The sequence below is a fragment of the Phaenicophaeus curvirostris genome, chromosome 7 (genome assembly GCF_032191515.1).
Source record: "Phaenicophaeus curvirostris isolate KB17595 chromosome 7, BPBGC_Pcur_1.0, whole genome shotgun sequence".
In the NCBI taxonomy this organism is placed as follows: domain Eukaryota; kingdom Metazoa; phylum Chordata; class Aves; order Cuculiformes; family Cuculidae; genus Phaenicophaeus; species Phaenicophaeus curvirostris.
This window is the reverse complement of record NC_091398.1, coordinates 30,055,161-30,076,100: the sequence shown is the minus strand read 5'-3', so window position 1 is coordinate 30,076,100 and position 20,940 is coordinate 30,055,161. Positions and strand designations below refer to the sequence as shown.

The following is a 20,940-nucleotide window of genomic DNA, read 5'->3' as shown; positions in this document are numbered from 1 at the left end:
TCCAAGACTACTTTCAAATGCAGACTGGAAGCAACTATGTGATAAGACCATTTTGCATAAATTCACCTATCTTGCTGCACAACCCCATGCATCCGGAATGAGAAACATGAACTAATTATTTAACATTTACATACAAATTACATATTTTTGGGATACATGGTATGGTTCCCTGTGTGATCTTGGGCCAGTTCCTGAACCTCTCTCAATCTCATTCACCTTGTTTACAAAACAGATTAATAGTAGTTATGCGGGATGGGTGAGGCTTAATTAACTCAAGATTGTAAAGGACTTTCTGATCTTCAGAGACTATGTAGGAGGACTAGAAAAACCAATTTAAGCAGCAAAGCAACATGTAGTCCATGCCCATGCAACAAACATTTAGCATATCAAATTCACACAGAAAATTTGTACATTTCTTTGCGGTAGCAGCAGAAATTACATTAAGTAAAAAATGTGGATGTTAAAAATAACTAATTCACTTACTTCTTCCTAATTTCTAGGTCTGAAACCGGAACACATCTCAGGCCAGCTCCCAATACCATAAGGGATGATGTTAGTAACACAGTTACCCTCAGACCTAAGGAAAAAAAAACAAATAATATTTTACAAGCTAAGTCAGCAATCTTTCAGTAAAAATGTTGCCTAAATATATCTGTATGCACATGCAGTCTCACAGAAGTAACACATCTCTCTTTCAAATCCCAAACACGTTGGTGCCCATATGAATTACAGAGACGTTATGAAATCCTGCATTATACTTGCACTCCAGAACTACAGAGACTCACTCTGGGCAAACTATCCCACAGGACTGTACCCAAAATCTTACACATTCTTGGCAGTGGAAAGTGATAATAAATATATCAGGGAATACGCTCCAATGTGTGATAGGAAATCTAGGTTGATCCAAAGAGAAGTCTGGACTTGTAAATTCTTTTCCAATCACTTAATGAGCCTAAACACAGAACTGTTATTGTGTCCTTTCATAAGGCAGATACGCATCTCATCCTGAAGAAATAACCACTTATTCAGGGGGAAAAAAGTGCAAGTATTTTTTGCAGTCCTTGCAATTAGGCCAGGTTTTCGCTGAGCTCAGCTGAAATTGTCAGAGGTTGTAAATACAGTACATTAGAAAAAGCTACAATTGACTGATTCCTTGAATATGTTTTTGCCTCGTACTGCGATTCTCAACTGAGAAGCACTTAAATTAGGAACAACTTTATTTATCTTAATGCTGCAAACCCTTTTGCCAGCAGTGTACTTGCTGTTGCTAAGGTGTTTCCATCAGCCGCAAACAGAAGAACAGTGACAGCTGAGGGGCATAACCTCCAGAATCTTGTAACACACCAAAATCATTAATATGCATCATTAAAACCCGCTGACACTGTATATACCTGTGAAGTTGTAAAACATGAAACAATTTCACAGCAACAAACAGAAAATAAAGGGCTTGCATGTTCTTAGCAGAACATAATAAGAACAGTTAAATGATGGCAAGCACAGTATTTCTAACATTTAGAAGAAACGAGTAATGATCCAAAACACAGATGGAAAAAGAACAAGTCCTTACAACAACTCACCTAACAAACAAACAATTGGATTCTTTCTAAAACTGCCAATTTTCAGAGAAGTAGCCCTTTTATGTTAATGACTCCTGTAATCCGTACAGTTCAAGTAGTGGTCACAATAAATATTTTGTCTTCGCGTGAATTTTATGGCAGGTTAAAGCACGTATTTTACTAAAATGTGATTTTAGAGGACTAGACACCTCTTTGCTTTTATTGCAACAGCTTAGTGAACCTCCCTCACAAGTATAAAACCCCTTGTACTGGACACTGCACAAACCAAAGACGGCTCCTCTCTCCATCAAGCCAGTTCAAGACAACCCGAATTAAAGGAAGTTCACATGACAAGTTTTCTGAAATGAAGCATGACTTCCTTTGGTATGGCTCAGTCATTAACAAAAAGGAATGCAACCCGCAGTCCTGTGACTCTGAAGGACACTCACATCTCTTGGTGCCCCGGAGAAGTATCATCAGCCAAGAGTATTTCTTTCCTTCCTTAAAGGATTTCCAGTGCCTGCCCAGATTTACTTGCCTGACTGCGCTCACCAGTACATGTTGCTGTTAAACTGGTTTTTCAAGTGTGCAGGTTCAGAGAGCCCTAACTAAACGTCTGGATAATACAGCTGGTAAAAATCCTGTTGTTCTTCATGTTTGCTGGGCCACCACATGAGCCTTCACAAGGCACACTTAACCCCATGTTACCATCCTGTATTTGTTGCAGGAGTAATTACTTGTGTCAGGATCACATTTGTGATGCGTTTGCCTTTTCTCCTGGGAAACAGATCTTTGTCAGCATTGCTTTTGTGCATAATGAGAACTAGTACACTGTAAGAATCAGAATTTTATTGACAGAAAATCAAAACGCATCTTTTAACCGAAAAATTTGAAGTTTTCCAAATGGAAACACTGCACAATATTTCAGGAAAGCTCTAGTAACGTACATGTCAACTGCACATCTTCCACGTAAACCACAGATGTCTTGAATTACATTTCACAAAACACAGCACCTTCTGCTTTTCGGAAGATGCAAGGACAGACACAGCCAGCCTGGAAGATCCTGTTCACCGGGCACCACAGAAGGCAGAGGCCAGGTGCAAGCCCATGGCACAAAAGTAAATGAGTATTATATAGAAATTTAAGTTTAGATCACCACAGAATGCATGAGGAGTGTTTCTAAACAAAAAAAGTAATTCTATTTGATTTTTTTTTTAATCCTCAAAGAAACAGAAAACAAGAAAAAGTTTTGATTTAAAACTGCAGAAAAGTTTTGTAAGAAAAGCAATACACAATTCGATGAATTTTTCCAAAGTTTTCCCCCAGCCCTAGTTCTAGGCTTATCTTTAATGTCAACCCCATCTGTTGTGTAATTTTAAAATAAAATTAACAGTTAAAGCCTCACAATCAAGTATGTTTGATCTCTTCAAACATTCTTTGAAGTCCTCATTTTGAATACTACACACTGTAATCTACCACTTTTAAATGTTTTGTTCACACAGATTATTCTTTGGCCTTTTTTTCCCCACCTTAACATGTAAATACACCCCTAAAAACTCTTTTGGTTAAAGCTGCATGTCAAAAATGACACCAAAGTGAACAAGTAAAAGATTGTCAGACAAGCAGATTTTTTTTTTCTATTTAATTGATATATTTCTTACATCTAAGCACCTTCCCCTTTTATTTTGCTTTGCATTTTACTTTCTGAATCCATCCGCCTTTTCATCTTTGTTAGAAATCGCCTTTAATAGTATTTTCCTGGTTATTTCAATATTTTTGTTTTGAACATTGCAGCGGCCCTTAATCTGAATTGGATATCTCAGATTACTCTAGAAGGCACATCTCGGGGTGTTTCAGATAGCTGTATGTCTCATGGGGACAATAAATCAAAGTAATCGACAAAGCCTGAAAAAAGGCCTGCAAACCTTGCAAGAAATTATTTCTCTATTTTAAAAGATCTAAGTAACTCACAGAACCCAGATTTTGAGTAGATGTAATTAACTCCATGAATTTACACTGTGAACGCAACGAGTAATTGACAGGAGGGGGCTACAGGGTCTTAAAATCTATCATCCAGCTTCCAGTCCTCTTCTATCAGAGGTTTCTGGAACGGGAAGAAACTCCTTCAAAGGCATTTTCTGCCAATGGACTAAGCTTTCGGTTCTTCAGAGCCTTCCTCCTTAGCTGCTCATTCCCACCCTGCTCTTGCAGGAGGTTTCTGGGACCCACACTGACCATTGAGCAAAGTGTGGCCATGTTCAGAATGGCCAAACATCATCGAACAGTAATAGGGAAGTCTGAGCTAACAGCAGAAATGGATTCAGTAATAAAAAGACACGTTAATTATAACTTATGAGTGAAACAGTCAATACCGTTTAACCCCCCTGCAGCTAATAACACAGTCTGCTTTACAACTTCAGCAGCCCACGTTGCATTTGCTGGCTTTTATTTCTTCTTAACACAACTACACCCAAGTTCCTGCCACTCTCGGATATTCAACACAAAGTCTCAACCCACAACTATCTTAACTCTCCTGCAAAACTCAGACTTTTAGTCCAGCCAAGACCATGTTGTACTAGTAAAGTAGTCATGAACTGTGACAGCAGGATACGCTGACCAGATCTGGACCATGGGACATTCCTAAGTGACCCACTAGTTTCCTTTGATGGGGAATCACCTGCTGCAGCAACACACACAGTGCGATGAACCCAGCTCCCCCGCAACCCAACACAAAAAAACCGAGCAAACCATAACACTCAGCAACTCAGTCTCACACTGCAGTGGGAGGCAGTGACCAACAGTGACACTCAGTCGCTGTTGAGCTCCCTCACTGCAATAGCAAGAGGTGACACCTAACCATGGGTGTTGCATCCTAAACAACTCTTCCAGCATGCCTTACTTTCACAATGTTTTGTAAAGTATATGAAAAGAAAATGCATTCCCCCAACTCTCATCTCCTGCATTATTGACCTGTATACCAGTAACTCGCTTATTATACCCAGTTTAATAAGAAGTTTAATAAAACATGTTGTGCAGATACAATTAACTTATTCTAACTTGTTACATATCACCAGGTTGTCATGCAGAAGACGAACATGCTAAACAACTGCCCATGGTCTTTGTTAGCTTTTGCGAAGCATGACCATTCCACCTGTTAGTCACCCATTATGACAAAACATCATAAAACAAGTGACTGACACACTGTAGAAAACAAATCCTTAGTCACACAAAACACACATTCGGGTCAAAAGTGTCCGCATGTCCAGAAGGGGAAGTTTCTACTTCTGCTGCCTGGAGGCAGTGAACACCCTGTGCATCCCCAGGGCAGCAGAGGCCAGTGTCTGGCAGCACCCCAGTTCCCCAGCTACCACTACAGACCTGCAGAGGTGTGCTACCTCTACTTCAGAGCATCACACAAATGGCACTGTTTGGGTTTGGTTTTCCCTCCATCTCCTAATGAAGCATCCACCTGGGGGAGGATGTTCCAGACAATGCACAGAACACACACATTTCACCTTTCTGCTATGACTAATGGAAGTTTGGCCAGAGGAAACACTGCTGGATTCAGCCCTCCCTCTGCCTGGCATGGCCAGCAGTAGATCTCCCTCACACATCCCGCTCTTGGCTGCATTAACATTTGAGGGGTTTCCTTCCTTCAGCTGTGGATACTAACATCAGTCCTACAAATGCAGAATACAACAAGGCTCTGATTAGAAACGAGTGACATCAGCACATTGCACATACTCAGTTTTTAAAGGCCAGGCTAGATGAAGAAAACATTCCTTCTGACACCAAACTGACAGCATTTTAATTCACTCAACTACTCTACTATTATTTTGCCTAAAGTACATCTAGATAAAAAAAAAAAAAAATTCTGTTTTGATGCACACATTCCAGGAAATGAAAGACTATCCAATTTCAACAGCTGGTCCAATAAACCACTGTTAAACTGTGTTTTCCCCCCCAGTTTAAAGCAAACACAATTTTCAAACAAATTTTTGTTCGACCTTTCTTGGCAATATAAAGCAGAGGATCTTGCCTTTTTCTTTCTATGAAGTTAACATACAATAATCAACCTTTGCCTTTAGTTTCAGTAAGCAAAGAACTGAGCTCCAAGTATTAGACTATTTTCCTTTGGTCCTGGAATTGTTTTTGTCTTATCTAAATACCCTCCTTACTATTTAAGCATCTCTTTTAAGACAGATTTCTTAGCTAGATACCATTTCTCCTCTTCATAGTAAGGGTCTGTTTTTCTCCCTCCTTAATGTGTGCCTTTTTAGCCATACTAAGACAAAAGCTTGATTAAACAGCTCGCTTTATCAGGAAAACGTGAAAGCTCTGCACAGAGTCCCTGCTTCATCATTATCTACTGCTCCCAAAATCTTTGTATTTTAAATGTAATTCTAGCAAAATTATACTAATAGCTGCAGCAATTTCTCTCGGCTCAATTATCTTTGTCATGTTTAAAATAGACACCACCCCCCACCCCAAAATTGCTACCTTTCTACTAAACACAGTGAATAAAACTTCCACTGTGCCTGCACTTTGCCAAACTGACTACTGTCATTAAAGACAAAAAGGGGCAATGGTCTTTCAGAAGCAGCATCCTTGCATTAAGCAATACAATTCTGAAAAGAAAACAAGCTTTTCACTGATTTAAAAAGACTTCAAAGCTGAGTTGTGGTCCTGAAATCATTCTAACACATCGAACAAACTTGGAAAATTAGTGTCTCAGGACTGCCTTGGGTTCCACAAGAGTACTTGATTGCAGAGGAGCATAAATTGTGTTTGGAAACTCAATGGAAAATAAATACATGCTCAAGAACAACGTCAACTACACTGAGAAGCAAGAAAAATTTGGAACCAAATAAAAAGACTGTATGCAAGAGCAATCAACTACCAGGCCATATGTAACAAATAAAAAATTATTCCTAGTTTGATGGCAAAGATGTCATGGGGTGCTTAAGCACAGCCTAGATCCCCCTTTCTCTTTGGCTACATGACGCTGGTGCTTCTGTTATTGCCCAGTCTTTTGTAAGCTACGTTTTTTAAAATAAACCGAAGCCAACTGTTTCCATCCATTTCCCCAGCTCTGTGTGGAACTACCAAAACAGCATCCAAATTTCAACTGAAAAGGTTTAGGACTGGAGTATTTTTTTTTTTCTGATCAAAAATGAAGCAAACTCCTAGTGACCTCATTTAAGCATTCTGCAATACAGCTGACAGCACTCTTGTGGTTTCAAATAGCAAAAACTAAGCTCTATCATACGGGATCTGTCTGAAATAAATCAGAACCAAAGCTACATTTCAACCCCAAGTATTCTCTCAAATACAAGTAGACCTTTTCCTGTATGGATCCCACAACACAGTCCAGTTCCACTTTCCAGTGGAGGACTGCATGGCAAGGATAGATTCCATCTGACATAAACAGAAAGCAGACGGGGACCCCCCAGACAAAACACGTACTAGAAACCTCCTGAACCCTAGATGTAGGAGATAATGATCTTCAGAGGGTAAACTGTCTTCCCAATTTCAGGCAGCTGTTGTAACAGAACCTGTCAGCACTTGTTGGGCAGACACAGCAAGACTGCACCCAAGACTGAAAACACGAGGTCCGACACTCATCCCCATCAGTCCTTTTCTCCGTGTAACTCTCCGAAGAAAAACACGCATTCCCCGCAGAAACGTCATCACACAAGTCCTTATAAGAACAGCATCACTCCTGAATTAGAGGTTAGTTAAAAATCTTCTAAAAAAAAAATCTTGATGTCCAGAATTTAGCTAGCCAAGTGTTCCAGAGAGAAGACAGTCATTGTTGGGAAATGATAGAACACATGACACAGCAGGCATAGAAGTTGCTAGGCCATAATTGTGGGAAGCAAAGCTAAATATAACACAATTGAGAATTATTAGGACAAGCACACAACCACTCCACAATTTCTAAGCTGCTGCATCTTTGGCTGTGCATCCTGATTGTAGAGGAGCCAAGTTACTTACATGTTCACACTCATATCGCTCCACTCACTTCTGGTTTGTATTGTAAATACTCTTCTTGCTTTATGGTATTTTTCTTTTCTCCATTTTTAATGTTCATTAAAGTATATTAAAAATAATTAGTGTTCTGTTTACCCTAGATAATAATTTGACTGCACCTGTTAGAAGGAAGAACAAGCTATCACAACCATGCCAAGAGGATGCAGTGTACTTTTGTCTCATTTCCATCAATTATATCAAGGTAATACAATCAGTGGAGCCATTCTGTTTTAACATTAGCCAAGTACATAAATATTCCCTAAACATATGTCAAGGAAAGTATTGCTTGATTCTCCAACTCTGCTCCTCTAAGGGTAGCTGAAAACATACTTAATGACCCAAGTTGTTCTATGGTGTCTCTCAGAGTTAGCTCCACTAACACGCATATAACCACAGTTGGCGTCAGACTACACTTGTAAATGCAAATTAAGGATTTCAGAGTTTGTGTAGTAGTTTAAAAGTTTGGTACTTATAAAGTAGCCCTGATTTTAAGAACTGTACAAGCTTAGTCTGAGCTTTTGTGTATATAAAAATGTAGTTTACAAGTATGGAAATTTCCTTCCATATGTCAGCTTAGGATTTTGAAGCATCCTAACAGTTTAACATCAACAATGGAAAAACAAATGGCAAAAGATGCAGATTAAAAATCTGCATTGCAAGTTTCTACGAGTGTTCTAAATTCTATTTATCAGTCCAGAGACTGACATTTTGCATGAACAGATAAACAAAGCACTGAGTTGAATGGTATTTGCCTGCAGATCAAAACACTGATATCAGAATCAGTTTTAGTCTCTCTATTAAAATATCTCCTATTCTTTAATACCATGTTTCTTGGCTTCAAAGGAGACCAATTATTTTAGCTTTTTATTGATATTACACATTTACTGTAGAGACCAGCCATTTTATCTGCAACTAATCCAAGTGCAATGAACCTCTCTTAATCCCTGCAGAGTATCTCTGAGACAAGACAGCACTGGCCTGGGGCAGCAGGACCTGCATCTCTTGATGTACCCCATGAAATTGGGCAGGCCACTTACCTTCTGCTTCACTTTTCTCTTCCCCACTACATGTCTGCCTCATTTATTCAGGCTACAAACACACAGAAATGGGAGCCAGTCTCACCACTAGTATTAGAAAGGCTAGTGCTTTGGGTCTTCTCTTCAACTGGGGCCAGTGCAGTGCTGGGATACAATTAAAAACAAGAGCTATTTGAGTCCTCACTAAATCAGTGAAGTTAATACACAAATGTGTAAGAGTTGCTCTTCCTTCATTCACCTCAGCTGCCAGGTTTATACTCTCAGCTCCAATATGTACCAAAATGTGAACATTCAGGTGAGTCATTTAATCTATCTTTGTCATATGATAAAAACTACCTAACAGGGCACGTGCCTGCGTATGCGTGTTCTGGCGTACACATACAGAGAGAGATGCAGAGCAACTGACAAAAATAGCTAATAATGCAGTTGGGGACTAAATCTCTTAATTAATTTTGAAGTTATATCGTGGATGCTCGTTAACAAGTCAAGAGAAAGTGCAAGACAACAATCCTTTGCTCTAGCTCTCGCTGTTGCATTCCTGGATGAACGCCGACAACCCAAGCTCTTTCAGCACCGAACAAAGGGGAAGGAAGCTTTTTCTTTTCTCTTCTCACTCGTTTCAAGGACTCCCGATTGCACAGCAGGCTTAATTACCACACAACTAACTACAGATCCTTACCTGTGGTGACAGAGAAGAAAAACAATCTCTCTTGTATGCATCTATCAGGGAAGATGTTCTGTCATTATCTTAGTGGTACTTGCCCGTACCACCCAATGGTGCATGAAATTCTTCATTTTAAGAAACATAGAGACATTTTGCTTTGCCACAACAGAGTATCAAGAAGCAACCGTGCAGCAAGGATTGGCAGCCACACTAAATACTGCCTAGTGCATCCGCTAAGCGGGACACTAAATGCATAGTCTCTCCTTTTTACTATCCCTGCTGTGAGTTGGGGGAAAAGAGCTGCGAAAGTCCCACTGACGTAATAACCATGTAAGTCTTGTGACTTGTAGGAAAGGTCACTGGAGTAAGCTTTCAATTTTCCCCTCTGTGAACATTTTCAATGTTACTTTAACATTAAAACGCATCAGGCATTATTTAGGGTACATGCTTCATCCTAAAATTCACTCTCTGCAGCACCGCAAGGGGTCAAACACCTGTTTCATTTTTTAAGGCTCCTGATCAATTCTTGAGATTCATGTGTTTAATCAATTAAAATAGAACAACTCCACGTTTCTAGAATATTCATAAGGGATGGTGTTCATCAAAAATAACCAAATAAAACAAAAGCTTTCTAAATGCAGTTGTAGTTAATGTCTTGTATTCCAGAAAAACATCAGCAGACTTTGCAAAAAGCAGAAGACATCTCACTTTCACAACACCTCATTTCCTCAGGCTGAGTCATGGGATCTCCAGCTTAAAAAAAGGAAAAACCTAAAAATCCTCTCTGCTACAAATCTGCATAAGAAAGCACAATGTGTGGCTTTTGAGGAAGTTGGAGCATTAATCACAAGTTTCTGCAGCATAATTATAGTTATAGCACGGCTACAGAGTTATAATAGCACATACACACATGAGAAGCATTAAAAAACCGAAATTACAGCAGGAAGTGATGGAATAGCTCTGAACATCACCACTGAGAGAAAGGCTGAGCAAGCCACAGTTTCCTTTGCCCCAGGATTATAACTAATAGAATTCTTAAAAGCAGTGAAGCTGCACTGGGTTGCTGCTGGGAGAATTCAAACAATGTTCTCCAAGAAACCTTGCAAAATATTGTAACAGAGAATTAGCAAAATTCTCTGTTTCTTAAACATATGCATCTCAGTATCAACTTTGGTTTTGGGGGGTTTGGGTGTTTTTAAACAAATATTTTATATAAATGAAATATTTTTGTTTGGCAACATCAGAGAACAGATTTTCACAACACGGAACATTATTTCAGGATTTGTGCTATGCATTATCTACTTATTCAATTCTGAAAATGCAAGCAAATACCCATTTTACATGGCTCCTTTCCCACAAGCAGGGAATTTCTTACCAGAAAGAAAAAAACATAGGTAGAAATTGACAACACAGAAAATATCTGAAATTTATTGACAAGTAATGAACCTCATTTTTGCATTCATTGCAGATTTTTTTTCCAGCCCTAAAACGAAACATGAAACTAACTCCTAAGAAACACATTGACCAAAAATAATGAATAAAATTTGTTTTGTTTGTGCAAAGGTGTGCTTTACTGGGATCCAGAAAGCAGTAAAGCTGGGTCAGTTCAGCATTACCAAATGAAAGCATTTTTTCTTTGTTCATACTTAGTTACTTCTAACAAGTAAAATAAAAAATATCATATTAATTCTTTAAAGGAAGCAGATTCTGTTTTCTTTAAAGGAAGCAGGCTCAGAGTTTGCAGGCCCAAACGTGATACACTTTTTTCCTCTTGAATGGAATTACAAACTAATAGCTAGGCATTACAAATTCAGTATAATATATACAGTTGGCAAAGTGAATGCAATACAACTTCCCCAAATACTTTACTACTTCCATAATAAAAATCTACAAGAAAGCCCAAGGGACTTTGATAACAGTGGAATTATTGCTGTAATTTATGCTACAGAAGTTAGCACCAGCTACCTTTATGTAGCACAGATGCCACACTGCTAAATACTTCTAGAAGAAAGAAGGTTGGCAAATTTAAATACTTTGAAATGCAGCAAGGCAGTGGACAATGTAATGGAATTTTAGCATTTTCTGTCCTGTTCCACCAGGCTTTCCAGAAGGGAAGAGAGCCAGCCAGAAGGGCTACAGCCACCCGAGCATCCCACTCGTGGCTCTATCACAAGGCCAGATGCTGTCACTCCCAAACCCACACCAGAAGGAACAGCCACCCTCCTCCTCAGCAGCAGCGCCTGGGGAGCCCCGCAGGGACCAGGCGGCTGTATCCCAGGGTGCCTCTGGCAAGAGAGGGTGAAGGAAGGGATAATACACTCTCTGACTGAAAAGAGGCACCGCCAGAGTTAGGAGGTCGGGCTGTACAGAGGCAAAAGACTGGGGCTTTGTTGGAGATTGAAGAAGGCAGAAATGTCAGCTGTGTTCAAAGAGACTACCCAGCTCCTGGTTTTCAAAAGTAGTTCAAGCCAGTTCACAAAAGCTGTGTTTGCCAGTCTGTGGCAAGGCTGCTGCTGGCTATCCAAGTTACATTTGCTACTGATTTTTCCTCGCTCAGTGTCCTTTTCCCTGTGCCTCCTACTTGTCTTGTTCCTCCACCTTTCCCAGCTTCACCACTCCCCACCCTCTGGCTCCACATTCTGTTTCTGCATCTATACCTCCCATGCTTCACCCCACTGCCTTGTCCCATACTCTCTCTCTTCCCACCCACCCAAGGGCTTTTCTCACATCTGCTCTCACTCCTTTGACCCCTGAGCTTCTTGCATCCAACTTCTACTCTTCAACGTGCAGGAAGAGTGGAGGACAGAAGGAAATGGGAAGACAAGATGGGCACACCACAACAGCAAGGAGACATCCAGGAGAGGCAGGAGGTAGAGAAGAGGAAACAGTCTGACAGGGAAAAATTTGGGTCAAGAGAAGGTTGTGAGGGGTAGTAAAAATACATGAGCATACAATAGGAGAGATACCGGTGCACAGTTGCCCTAGTATTATACTCTCTGTAGTCAACTTCTAAAATCAACTATTGGCAAAGTATTCTCCCAGCTGGACCTGCGCCTGACCTAGTTCTGGGATGCTTAAGTGCTTTACCTCTGCTTGTGCTAAGAGCTGTATAATAGAAGTAACAGGTCATATTTTACATGGGCAAATTATTTCCCTATTCACAAATTCATCAACATTGAGGTATAGCAAGTTCCACACCCTACACTCGCTATGCCCATATGCTCCGCGCACCAAAACCTCAAGATAACGTGGTCATCGCTATTCTACCACAAGCTACGCAAACACGTTAGGGTTTTGCATTTCATCACAAAAAATTATTATAAATCCAGCATGCAGTTTCCAGATGATCTTCAGTTTGTGGTGTTTCAAACAGCCATCCCAGTACCAACGCCGCAGCTGCAAAGTGGTGTGCAAAAAGCACAAAGAGCACGGCAGTTGCGTAAACGGTAGCAGTACAAAGAAATGTCTGTGGAAACATGGTACAAAGCAGAGACAGGGGTGATGCCATCTAACAAAAAGAGCTAGCTCCACAAGAGGACATCTGCCCACAGCCATGACCGATGCATTCAACTCAACCTGTCCCATCAGGAGGTATGGAAAGAGCTGCTAACAATCAAGCTACTATTGCTATGACGAATCATAATGGCATCAAGTTAATACAACTCATCAGACCCTCATTAAACCACTCCATGTTGCTAATCACTCTCTGTATCTCAAGTGTTCTTTTGCAGCATGCCTGACTCCAATGAGGGTGGGCCAATCAATTCTCTAATGAGTCCTCACTTCTGCAAGCACTTGCACAAATGCTCTGTAGACTTTCATACAGCCAGAGTACACAAAATAAAACAAGGAACGGAAAGTTTGCTTCAGTTTTCCTTTTTCTTTTCTTCTGATGGTACAGAGGAAAAGTACGTCTGTACAAACACACACACCAGCAACTCATCAAAATAAGTTTTGTAAAATCAAGCTGATCAAATATCTTCTCTGGTGGGATTTACCTATATCCTGCTCTAATTGCTTCTTTCATCTTTCCACATGAAAAACAACACTTCATGTCATTTCTTCCAACACTTGTTAGCTTAGGAAAATTAATCTCTTTCACGGGATTTGGTAGGTGTGGATCAGTACCACTTACAAGACAATGAAATATGTATCGCTCATAGCATGCAGTAGATAATGTCCACAGGATGACAGAGAACAAACTGGGGTAATATTTTCCTTCAAACTTTGTCTGAACTTGGTTGAAGAGCATCAATCACTTGCCTTTTCACCAAACACATAGAGCTTTCACTTCACTTGAGTCAAGGCATTCTCTCTCCCACTCCCTTTTTTAAAAAAAACCTGAAGCACTAAGTTCACATTTAGTTTTCATTAAATTCACAAGAGCCTTCTGCTGCTCTTGTTGGCATTAACAAGACTTTTGCTACAACGTAAGTGGTACTGAGTAGAACCAGTTGTTTATGATGAGACTTTACTTTTGATTACTCTCTGTAACCCCAGCATGTTTCACTGGAGCACCAGACATCATATTTCCCTTTCTCACTGGTTCCCTGCTGCTCTACCTGCATTTTCATACATGTAAACTTTCCCATGGGTACTTCTTTCCTGTAGGCTGTACTAACTTACAAGAACAACAGAGTCTGTACAAACCTTTTCTGTTGTTGAAGTGTGTAAATCCTTTTAGCTTGATCTCACCAAATTATATTAAAGTCTTACAGCCTTATGCTGAGTCTCATCCTAGGCTGGTGCTCATGCCTGAACTTGACCTGTCAATTATCAAATTGGTCATTTTGAAATACTGGCCACGTTTCTTACAGTCATGTATCTGTGATTAAAAAAAAGAAAAAAAATCTATTTCTGAGATCATGACAAAAAGGAGCTGAAAACGTTTCTTTGCCACAAGGTGAAAACTCTCAGACTTCAAAGGTTCTTGCTTTGCTGATTTTTGTCTGTTAACCAAAATCCCATATGTTTCTGGTCACTCAAGACACAACAGAACTATGACCATTAAAAATTCTGCATGTTCTTGTGAGTGCCCCCATGGAAAGTACTTCACACCATCCACCTATGCCAGTGATACCTATCTGTAGCTAGACCAGGTACAATTTTTCTAAGTTATTAGTAACATGCTCCAATATATATTTACTACCATGCTGTCTGAGAGCCTGAATGACAGTTAACAACCCTGAGATGTCAAAAGCAATGGAAACACTTAACAAAGAAAATCTTCCCCATCTGTTGGCTTCACTTGACCACTCATGACTTTTGGAACAACATCCTGCTTCCTTTTTGCTCTCTGTACCCACTTCACATCTCTCAAAATAAAACCAAGGGCATTTCGCAAACACTTCCTGGATGAAAATGCAGGGAAAGAACAAGTTTGTGCCTTCTCCCTTCTGTCCCAGTGACCCTGGATGGGAGTGAGTGGAGTCCAAAGGTCCCCTGAAAGTAAAGCCAGAGTTTCCACGCAGGCAGCACAAAGTGACAGTCCAGGAACTTCAAACATGAAACCAGCCATGCAAAATTATCTTTATTCATCATGTGTAGTTTATCTTGTACAGAGAATAGTTATTAAGGCATTTTTGTAGTAGTAAGGCCTGATTTAGCACTCATACTCCATACTCATTACTATTTCGTCAGACTGCATTAAAGGATATAACCTCAAAATTCCTAAGTGGAAGAGATAAGAACTATCAAATGTCTCTCATATAAGGAAACTGAGAAGCATGATTTGGGAGACAGCAATAAAATAAAGACTATTATATTCGGGAAAGGAATAACTATACATACAAGCAAAAACATTCATGGTTTCAAAAGACAAGCCAATCTCCATTAAAAACCAAATCTGATTATCGGTTTTTTCTCTCTACTTCATAATCTAATTACTAGGATAACAATGATATGTAAATTTTATTTCAGCAAAATAAAGTTACTAAGAATACCTATGCAACCCATGCAAGCATGTATCATTTTATAAAAAAGGACTAAGAATAATTACATTCCACTTTTAAAAGTTATATGTCACATTTCTTCAAACTCAATATAAAACTGTGTTCACTGTATTTAAAAATTAATGAAAAATATCACCATTCGGTTCAATTTGTTTCATGTAAATAATCACAAAAGATTTTGTTCTTCATTGCCTCTTCTTGCTTATATAGAAACATAATGAAGACTGACATTATACATTGCTTCTAGGTCTCACCTTGTAACTGTGAACTTTACCAATAAAAAGAATCAGTGAACCAGATCCACAGAGGTACGTAAGCTGTTGATTTCCAGTTAGATATATAAACATCCTAACAGTTCTGCATGCTTATATTTACAGTTTCCAGGAAATGAAACACTCAAAGCACAAAACATCCATAAACACTCAAGCATCATGTGACAAATTGTAGCTAATTTTAATCATGTAAACAAGGGTCCATCCAATGCACACTGAAGTAATTTCCCATTTAATTTCAGTCTTATTGAATCTCTGAAGGTAATTATCATTTAAACAAGGACTTTCTAACCCTATTGCTAAAGAAAAAGCACCAGATAAGGCCTGTAGCTCCATGGCACACTCCATCTTCTAAACTTTCTTCACCAAGAAATCAACCAAACAACACCTGTAATTCTACTTACAAAACAGGGTTTTCAAACCTACTTCAAAACAGCACATAATCAAACATGGCACACACAAACATAATTCCTGCGTTTCAGCATGCACCCATCCCAGAACAGGACTAAAAAACATTAGAGATGCCAGTGCCGTCCCTATTACAGCACCCAAACAAGGTGCATGGAAAGCTCCTCCAGGCTCGTGAGGAAAAGCTTGTTGGCAGAACTCGCCGTGCAGGCAGAGGAAGCTGGGAGGCAGCAATCAGTCTCGCTCCCCAAAGAAGAATTTCCAGCTGTGATACACAAGCCTCACTAAGCGTCTGAAAATTAATATAGTTTTGAGAACGACAAGAGCTCAGCAAATTAAATACAAACTAGCTTTCCATTTACATTCCTTTCTGAAACACCAACTGAATCCAGGCTTCTTCCAATGCCTTGAACACCATTTAAATACAGTGTTAACACCCTTCAGAAGAACATCCATTCCTTCTGAGTCTGTTCAGAACTTCAGGTAAGATTTTTTTCTTTTTTTTTTTTTGCAATTACAGCCTTGTGAAGACCATCACCACCCTCCTGATAAAAATTCACCTTCAATTTCTCAGTTTCATAAAATGCAGGAAATCCCTATAGATCCCCAGGAACACGGGTTTAAGCCAATCAAGACTGCCTGTCATGCCACTTCTGACACCAACACCCATTCTGGGCCATCACAGTCCTTGGCAGACACCACCTACACAGTTTTCCCAGCGCGTATTCCTCTCATTCTCCAACTGCATTGCCTGCATTAACTGCAAACAGGTCTCCACAAAAAAAATCCAGGAGACATTTGGCAGGCCAGGAAGGAAAGGGTCAAAGGCCAAGAAACTCTCTGAGGTCAGAAAAGAAAAAAAAAATTAACTTCTCCATCCTAGATCCCTTCTACACAAAACCAGAGAACATTTGGGGTTTATTTAGAATACCTTCCACTAAAACGAAACACTGCTGTCCTCTCTCCTCAGAAGACCCCACACTTCTTTGAAAAGCTGTGACGGAACTGACTCATACAGCCCAAGAAATTCTTCTTCCAAATAGTATTATTAACATGCCTATTGCTGAATGTTTAATCTTTCAACTTCTAACAAGTTAAAAGGTAAAAAACAAAGTGATCAAACCCTTACAAACATACTGAAATACAAGACAGGTGCACAAGCAATACAATGTAAGTTTGACATTGACACAGATTTATGTTTCAAACTATCTGCTATAACAGGCAACTAAAACCCAAAAAGACAAATACTTTTGGACTTCATCTGAAGCATCATAACAGAAAATCAGACTTAGCTCACAGCAGGCAGCTACTTATCAGTATCAGTTAGACCTACCTCTGACTGTGAAGTGTAGGACTATCCAACAGCAGAATCTCCTCTCAAATTCTGACATGCATCATCTACAGTGCCATACTTCTGATACGTGCCAGGTTTTACATATCAGCACTTCACAAATCCATTTTTTTCCTGACAGTTCCTTTACTGGCTAACTCCAGTGACAGATGACTGAAGCCAGAGAGTAAATGGTGTCATTTCTCTATATTTTTGGTTCAGATAGTATATCTGGTGTAACAAGCAGCATTTATACCCCAGAGCAAGTGAAATACTGTCCTTACAAGGTCAGATCAAACCAACTTTACCACCTCAAAGCAGTAGAGTCACACTTCTCCTGGAACATGCATGTTCCAAAGAGCGGACACCTTTCCACCATGTGCCTCCAGTGGAAATGGGCCTCATGGGAGAGTTGGGCAGCAGTGACTCTCCTCTTTGTTCTGTGAGAAACCAAGTGGCAGGACTCCACCATCACTTCTAAAGTGAACAGCACCACATTCTCTGTGAGAATCATCCAGTCTCAGAACACAAAACACAACAGGGTCCCCACAAAACCTGCTGCTGAACAAAGAACATGCTCCACAGCCCGTATGGACTCTTAAAGCATAAAGCACATGAGTTCAGATGCTCTGTTTAGGCTACAAACCAAAATTCTCTCAATAAGGAAAGAAACAAAGCAATAGCAAAGGAGTACTTCATACCAATATCTCCAATAAGCATGGAATTAAAAAAAAAAAATACAAACACCCACCAAACAATTGGTTATGGTAATGAGGAAAACACCTGTACACATATTCCCATTAAAACACGCTACATGTGAAGCTAGGAAATCCAGCAACTACATTACTAATCACATTAAAGAAACAATAAAATACTAATGTTTCTTTTTCCATTAGTTACTGCAAAACTTTTTCCTTTTTTTTTTTTTTTTTGCATCCCTCAAGGTCAACTTTGTAGACAATGGAGAAATAAACAGACTCTGTTCTAAAAGCACAGGTTCAAGTTTAGCTTTATTTCCTTCATACTGCAAACAGAGTCATTGCTTTCACTGTACAAACAAAATAACTTTAAGATAATTAACAACATTATTATACAGCAGTCGAGACAGACACTGACAACTAAAGTCTAAACTGCTTGAAAGGAGACTGCCCGCACAGCCAGCATGGACTCATTTGTAGAGTGTATTTTCAGCTCAACAGGTTTTATTCGCCCAACACCCCTTCAGTTTCAGGAAAAGCAATTCCAATTTTGACACACAAGCCTTCTCAGCTACAACTTTTCTCCCTGCCTGTCTTCATTTCTCCCCCTTCGCACTCCATAAATGAGCTATTAATTCCTAAATAAATGGAACCAATAGCACTTAACATGGGGAGCCACAAGGGTACGTCGTTCCTATCTCCTGTTTAGAGGCCTGTTTAAACAGGAATTAGAAGACTAAACGCTTCTGTGGTTTGAGGCCCCAAAGCTCAAATCTGCAAACAGAAGTACTTGACCTCGCCAGAGCTGTCCCCAGGGTGACCACAGATGAACTACACAGGCCCTGGAGTTCTCTGGGGACAAACACCATGTTCAGAAGTTTTCTATCAAGACGCAACAGCCTGAATGTGTATTAGGAAACCATCCCTCACCTCCTGAAACTCTGGAGTGCAACTTCTGGTTTATGTTGCTGTCTTTGCCACCTCCCTAGCGAAACTAGAAGCAAACTGCTGCCTTTGTGTCCAGTCTGCTTTTAAAAAGGAAATATTTCCTGAACGCGGATTAGGAAACTGTCCCCCGTGCCCGTGTTACAAAACTCCAGAGTGAAACTTCTGTTTTACATTGCTGTCTTTGCCATCTCCCTAGTGAAACTAAAAGCAAGTCACCACCTTGGTGTCCAGTCTGCTCTTAAAAATTAGGTATTTCTTTAAAGATGGGGCAGCCACCCTGAGCACAGACATTCCTTGACCCAGATATCAAACAGGTGCCTGTTTTATCACTCACTACCAGATAATGCGACCATCTCCAGGTAAAACACCTACATGATGATGGCAGAAGAGAGGACAGCTCCAGACCCACACCACAGCTGGGATATAGAATCATAGAATGGTTTGGGTTGGAAGGGATCTTAGAGATCATCCAGCTCCAACCTGGATGGTGGGACAACTCCCACCAGAGCAGGCTACTCAGAGCCTCATCCAACCTGGCCTTGAACATTTCCAGGAATGGGGCATGCACAACTTCTCTGGGCAACCTGTGCCAGTGCCTCACCACCCTCATTGTGAAGAATTTCTTCCTAATGTCTGAACTAAATCTTCCCCTGTCCAACTTAAAGCCATTCCTCCTCGTCCTATCACTCCATGCCCTTATGAAAAATCCCTCCCCAGCTTTATTGTGGCCCCCTTCCAGTACTGGAAGCTGTTCTAAGGTCTCCCCAGAGCCTTCTCTTCTCTAGGCTGCGCAACTCCAACTCTCTCAGCCTGTCCTCAGAGCATATGATGCCATAATTCTCCTTAGGTTTAGCAACAGCTTAGGTATTTTCCTTCTGAATGGCCTTGGATGTGCTTTGCTTGGGTCTCCCGCAAACAGCGGTCACGATGCCTTTACAGCCTCAGCCAACCTGTGGGAGGAGGAGGCGAGGTGGGACAGGGACCTGAGACAAGGGACAGATACATGGACCTGGGACAAGCAACAAGGGAGAAGGGATATGGGACCACGGGACAAGGGATATGGGATATCGATACATGTTGCGGGATACAGATACGGGATATGGGACAAGGGATAAAGACATGGGACAAGGGGTGTGGGACAAGGGATTTGGGATATGGGATACAGGTATGGGATACGGGACAAGGGATACGGGACACAGACATGGGACAAAGGATGCGGGATAATGCATAGGGGATACAGATATGGGATACGGGACAAGGGATATGAGATGCAGATATGGGACATGGGACAGGGATAAGCGGACAAGGGATGCAAGACAAGGAGTACAGGATATAGATGCAGGACGAGGGATACAGATATGGGACAGGGACAATGGGACAAGGGATACAGGACAAGGAATACAGGATACTGGATACAAGATACAGATATGGGGCAAGGGATACAGATATGGGACAGGGACAATGGGACAAGGGATGCGAGACAAGGGATATGGGGTACCGGATACGGGATACTGACACGGGACAGGGGACAAGGGATAGGGGACAGGGGACGAGGGTACAGGACAGGGACACGGCGTCCCCCCCCGGTCCCGCAGAACCGCAGGAGCGGGCGGGGAGCCCCGTCCCCGCGGCCCCGCTCACCCTTCTTGTCCATGAGCCACATGAAGAAGAAGCAGGGCGCGAAGCCGATGGGCCCCCAGAAGACGAGCAGGGCGATGTCCCAGCCGCCGAAGCCGAAGGCCAGGCGGGCCGAGTTCTGGATGGGGCCCCAGGTGTTCCAGAGCAGGCCCTGCGCGAAGCCCAGCAGCGAGAACAGCAGCAGCACCAGCCAGCGCCGCCCGTAGACGCGGCCCGCGGGACCCCGCGGCGGCTGCGGCGGCGGCGGCGGCAGGAGGGGCCGCCGCTCCTCCGCGCTGCTCCAGCCCGACCCCATCGGCCGCTCCCGCTCCCCGGCCCCAGCGCGGCGCCGCTGCCCCGGCCCCCAGCGGCCGCATGCGCCGTGCGGAGCGGGGGCGGAGGCGCCGCGGGGCGGGACGGAGCCGG

At 41.4% G+C, this 20,940-nt stretch overlaps 1 protein-coding gene across 1 annotated transcript in view; it reads right to left on the bottom strand.

The window, feature by feature from the left end:
• The window catches only part of SLC49A4 (solute carrier family 49 member 4), a 294,424-nt gene that overhangs the window by 50,204 nt on the left and 223,280 nt on the right, over window positions 1-20,940 (bottom strand). The window contains exons 2-3 of the mRNA XM_069861447.1: window positions 20,539-20,832; window positions 484-577 (exon numbers count right to left, since the gene is read on the bottom strand). Of these exons, the coding sequence (XP_069717548.1) occupies window positions 484-577; window positions 20,539-20,830 (386 nt within the window). The 5' untranslated portion in view covers window positions 20,831-20,832. The remainder of the gene's footprint in view (window positions 1-483; window positions 578-20,538; window positions 20,833-20,940) is intronic.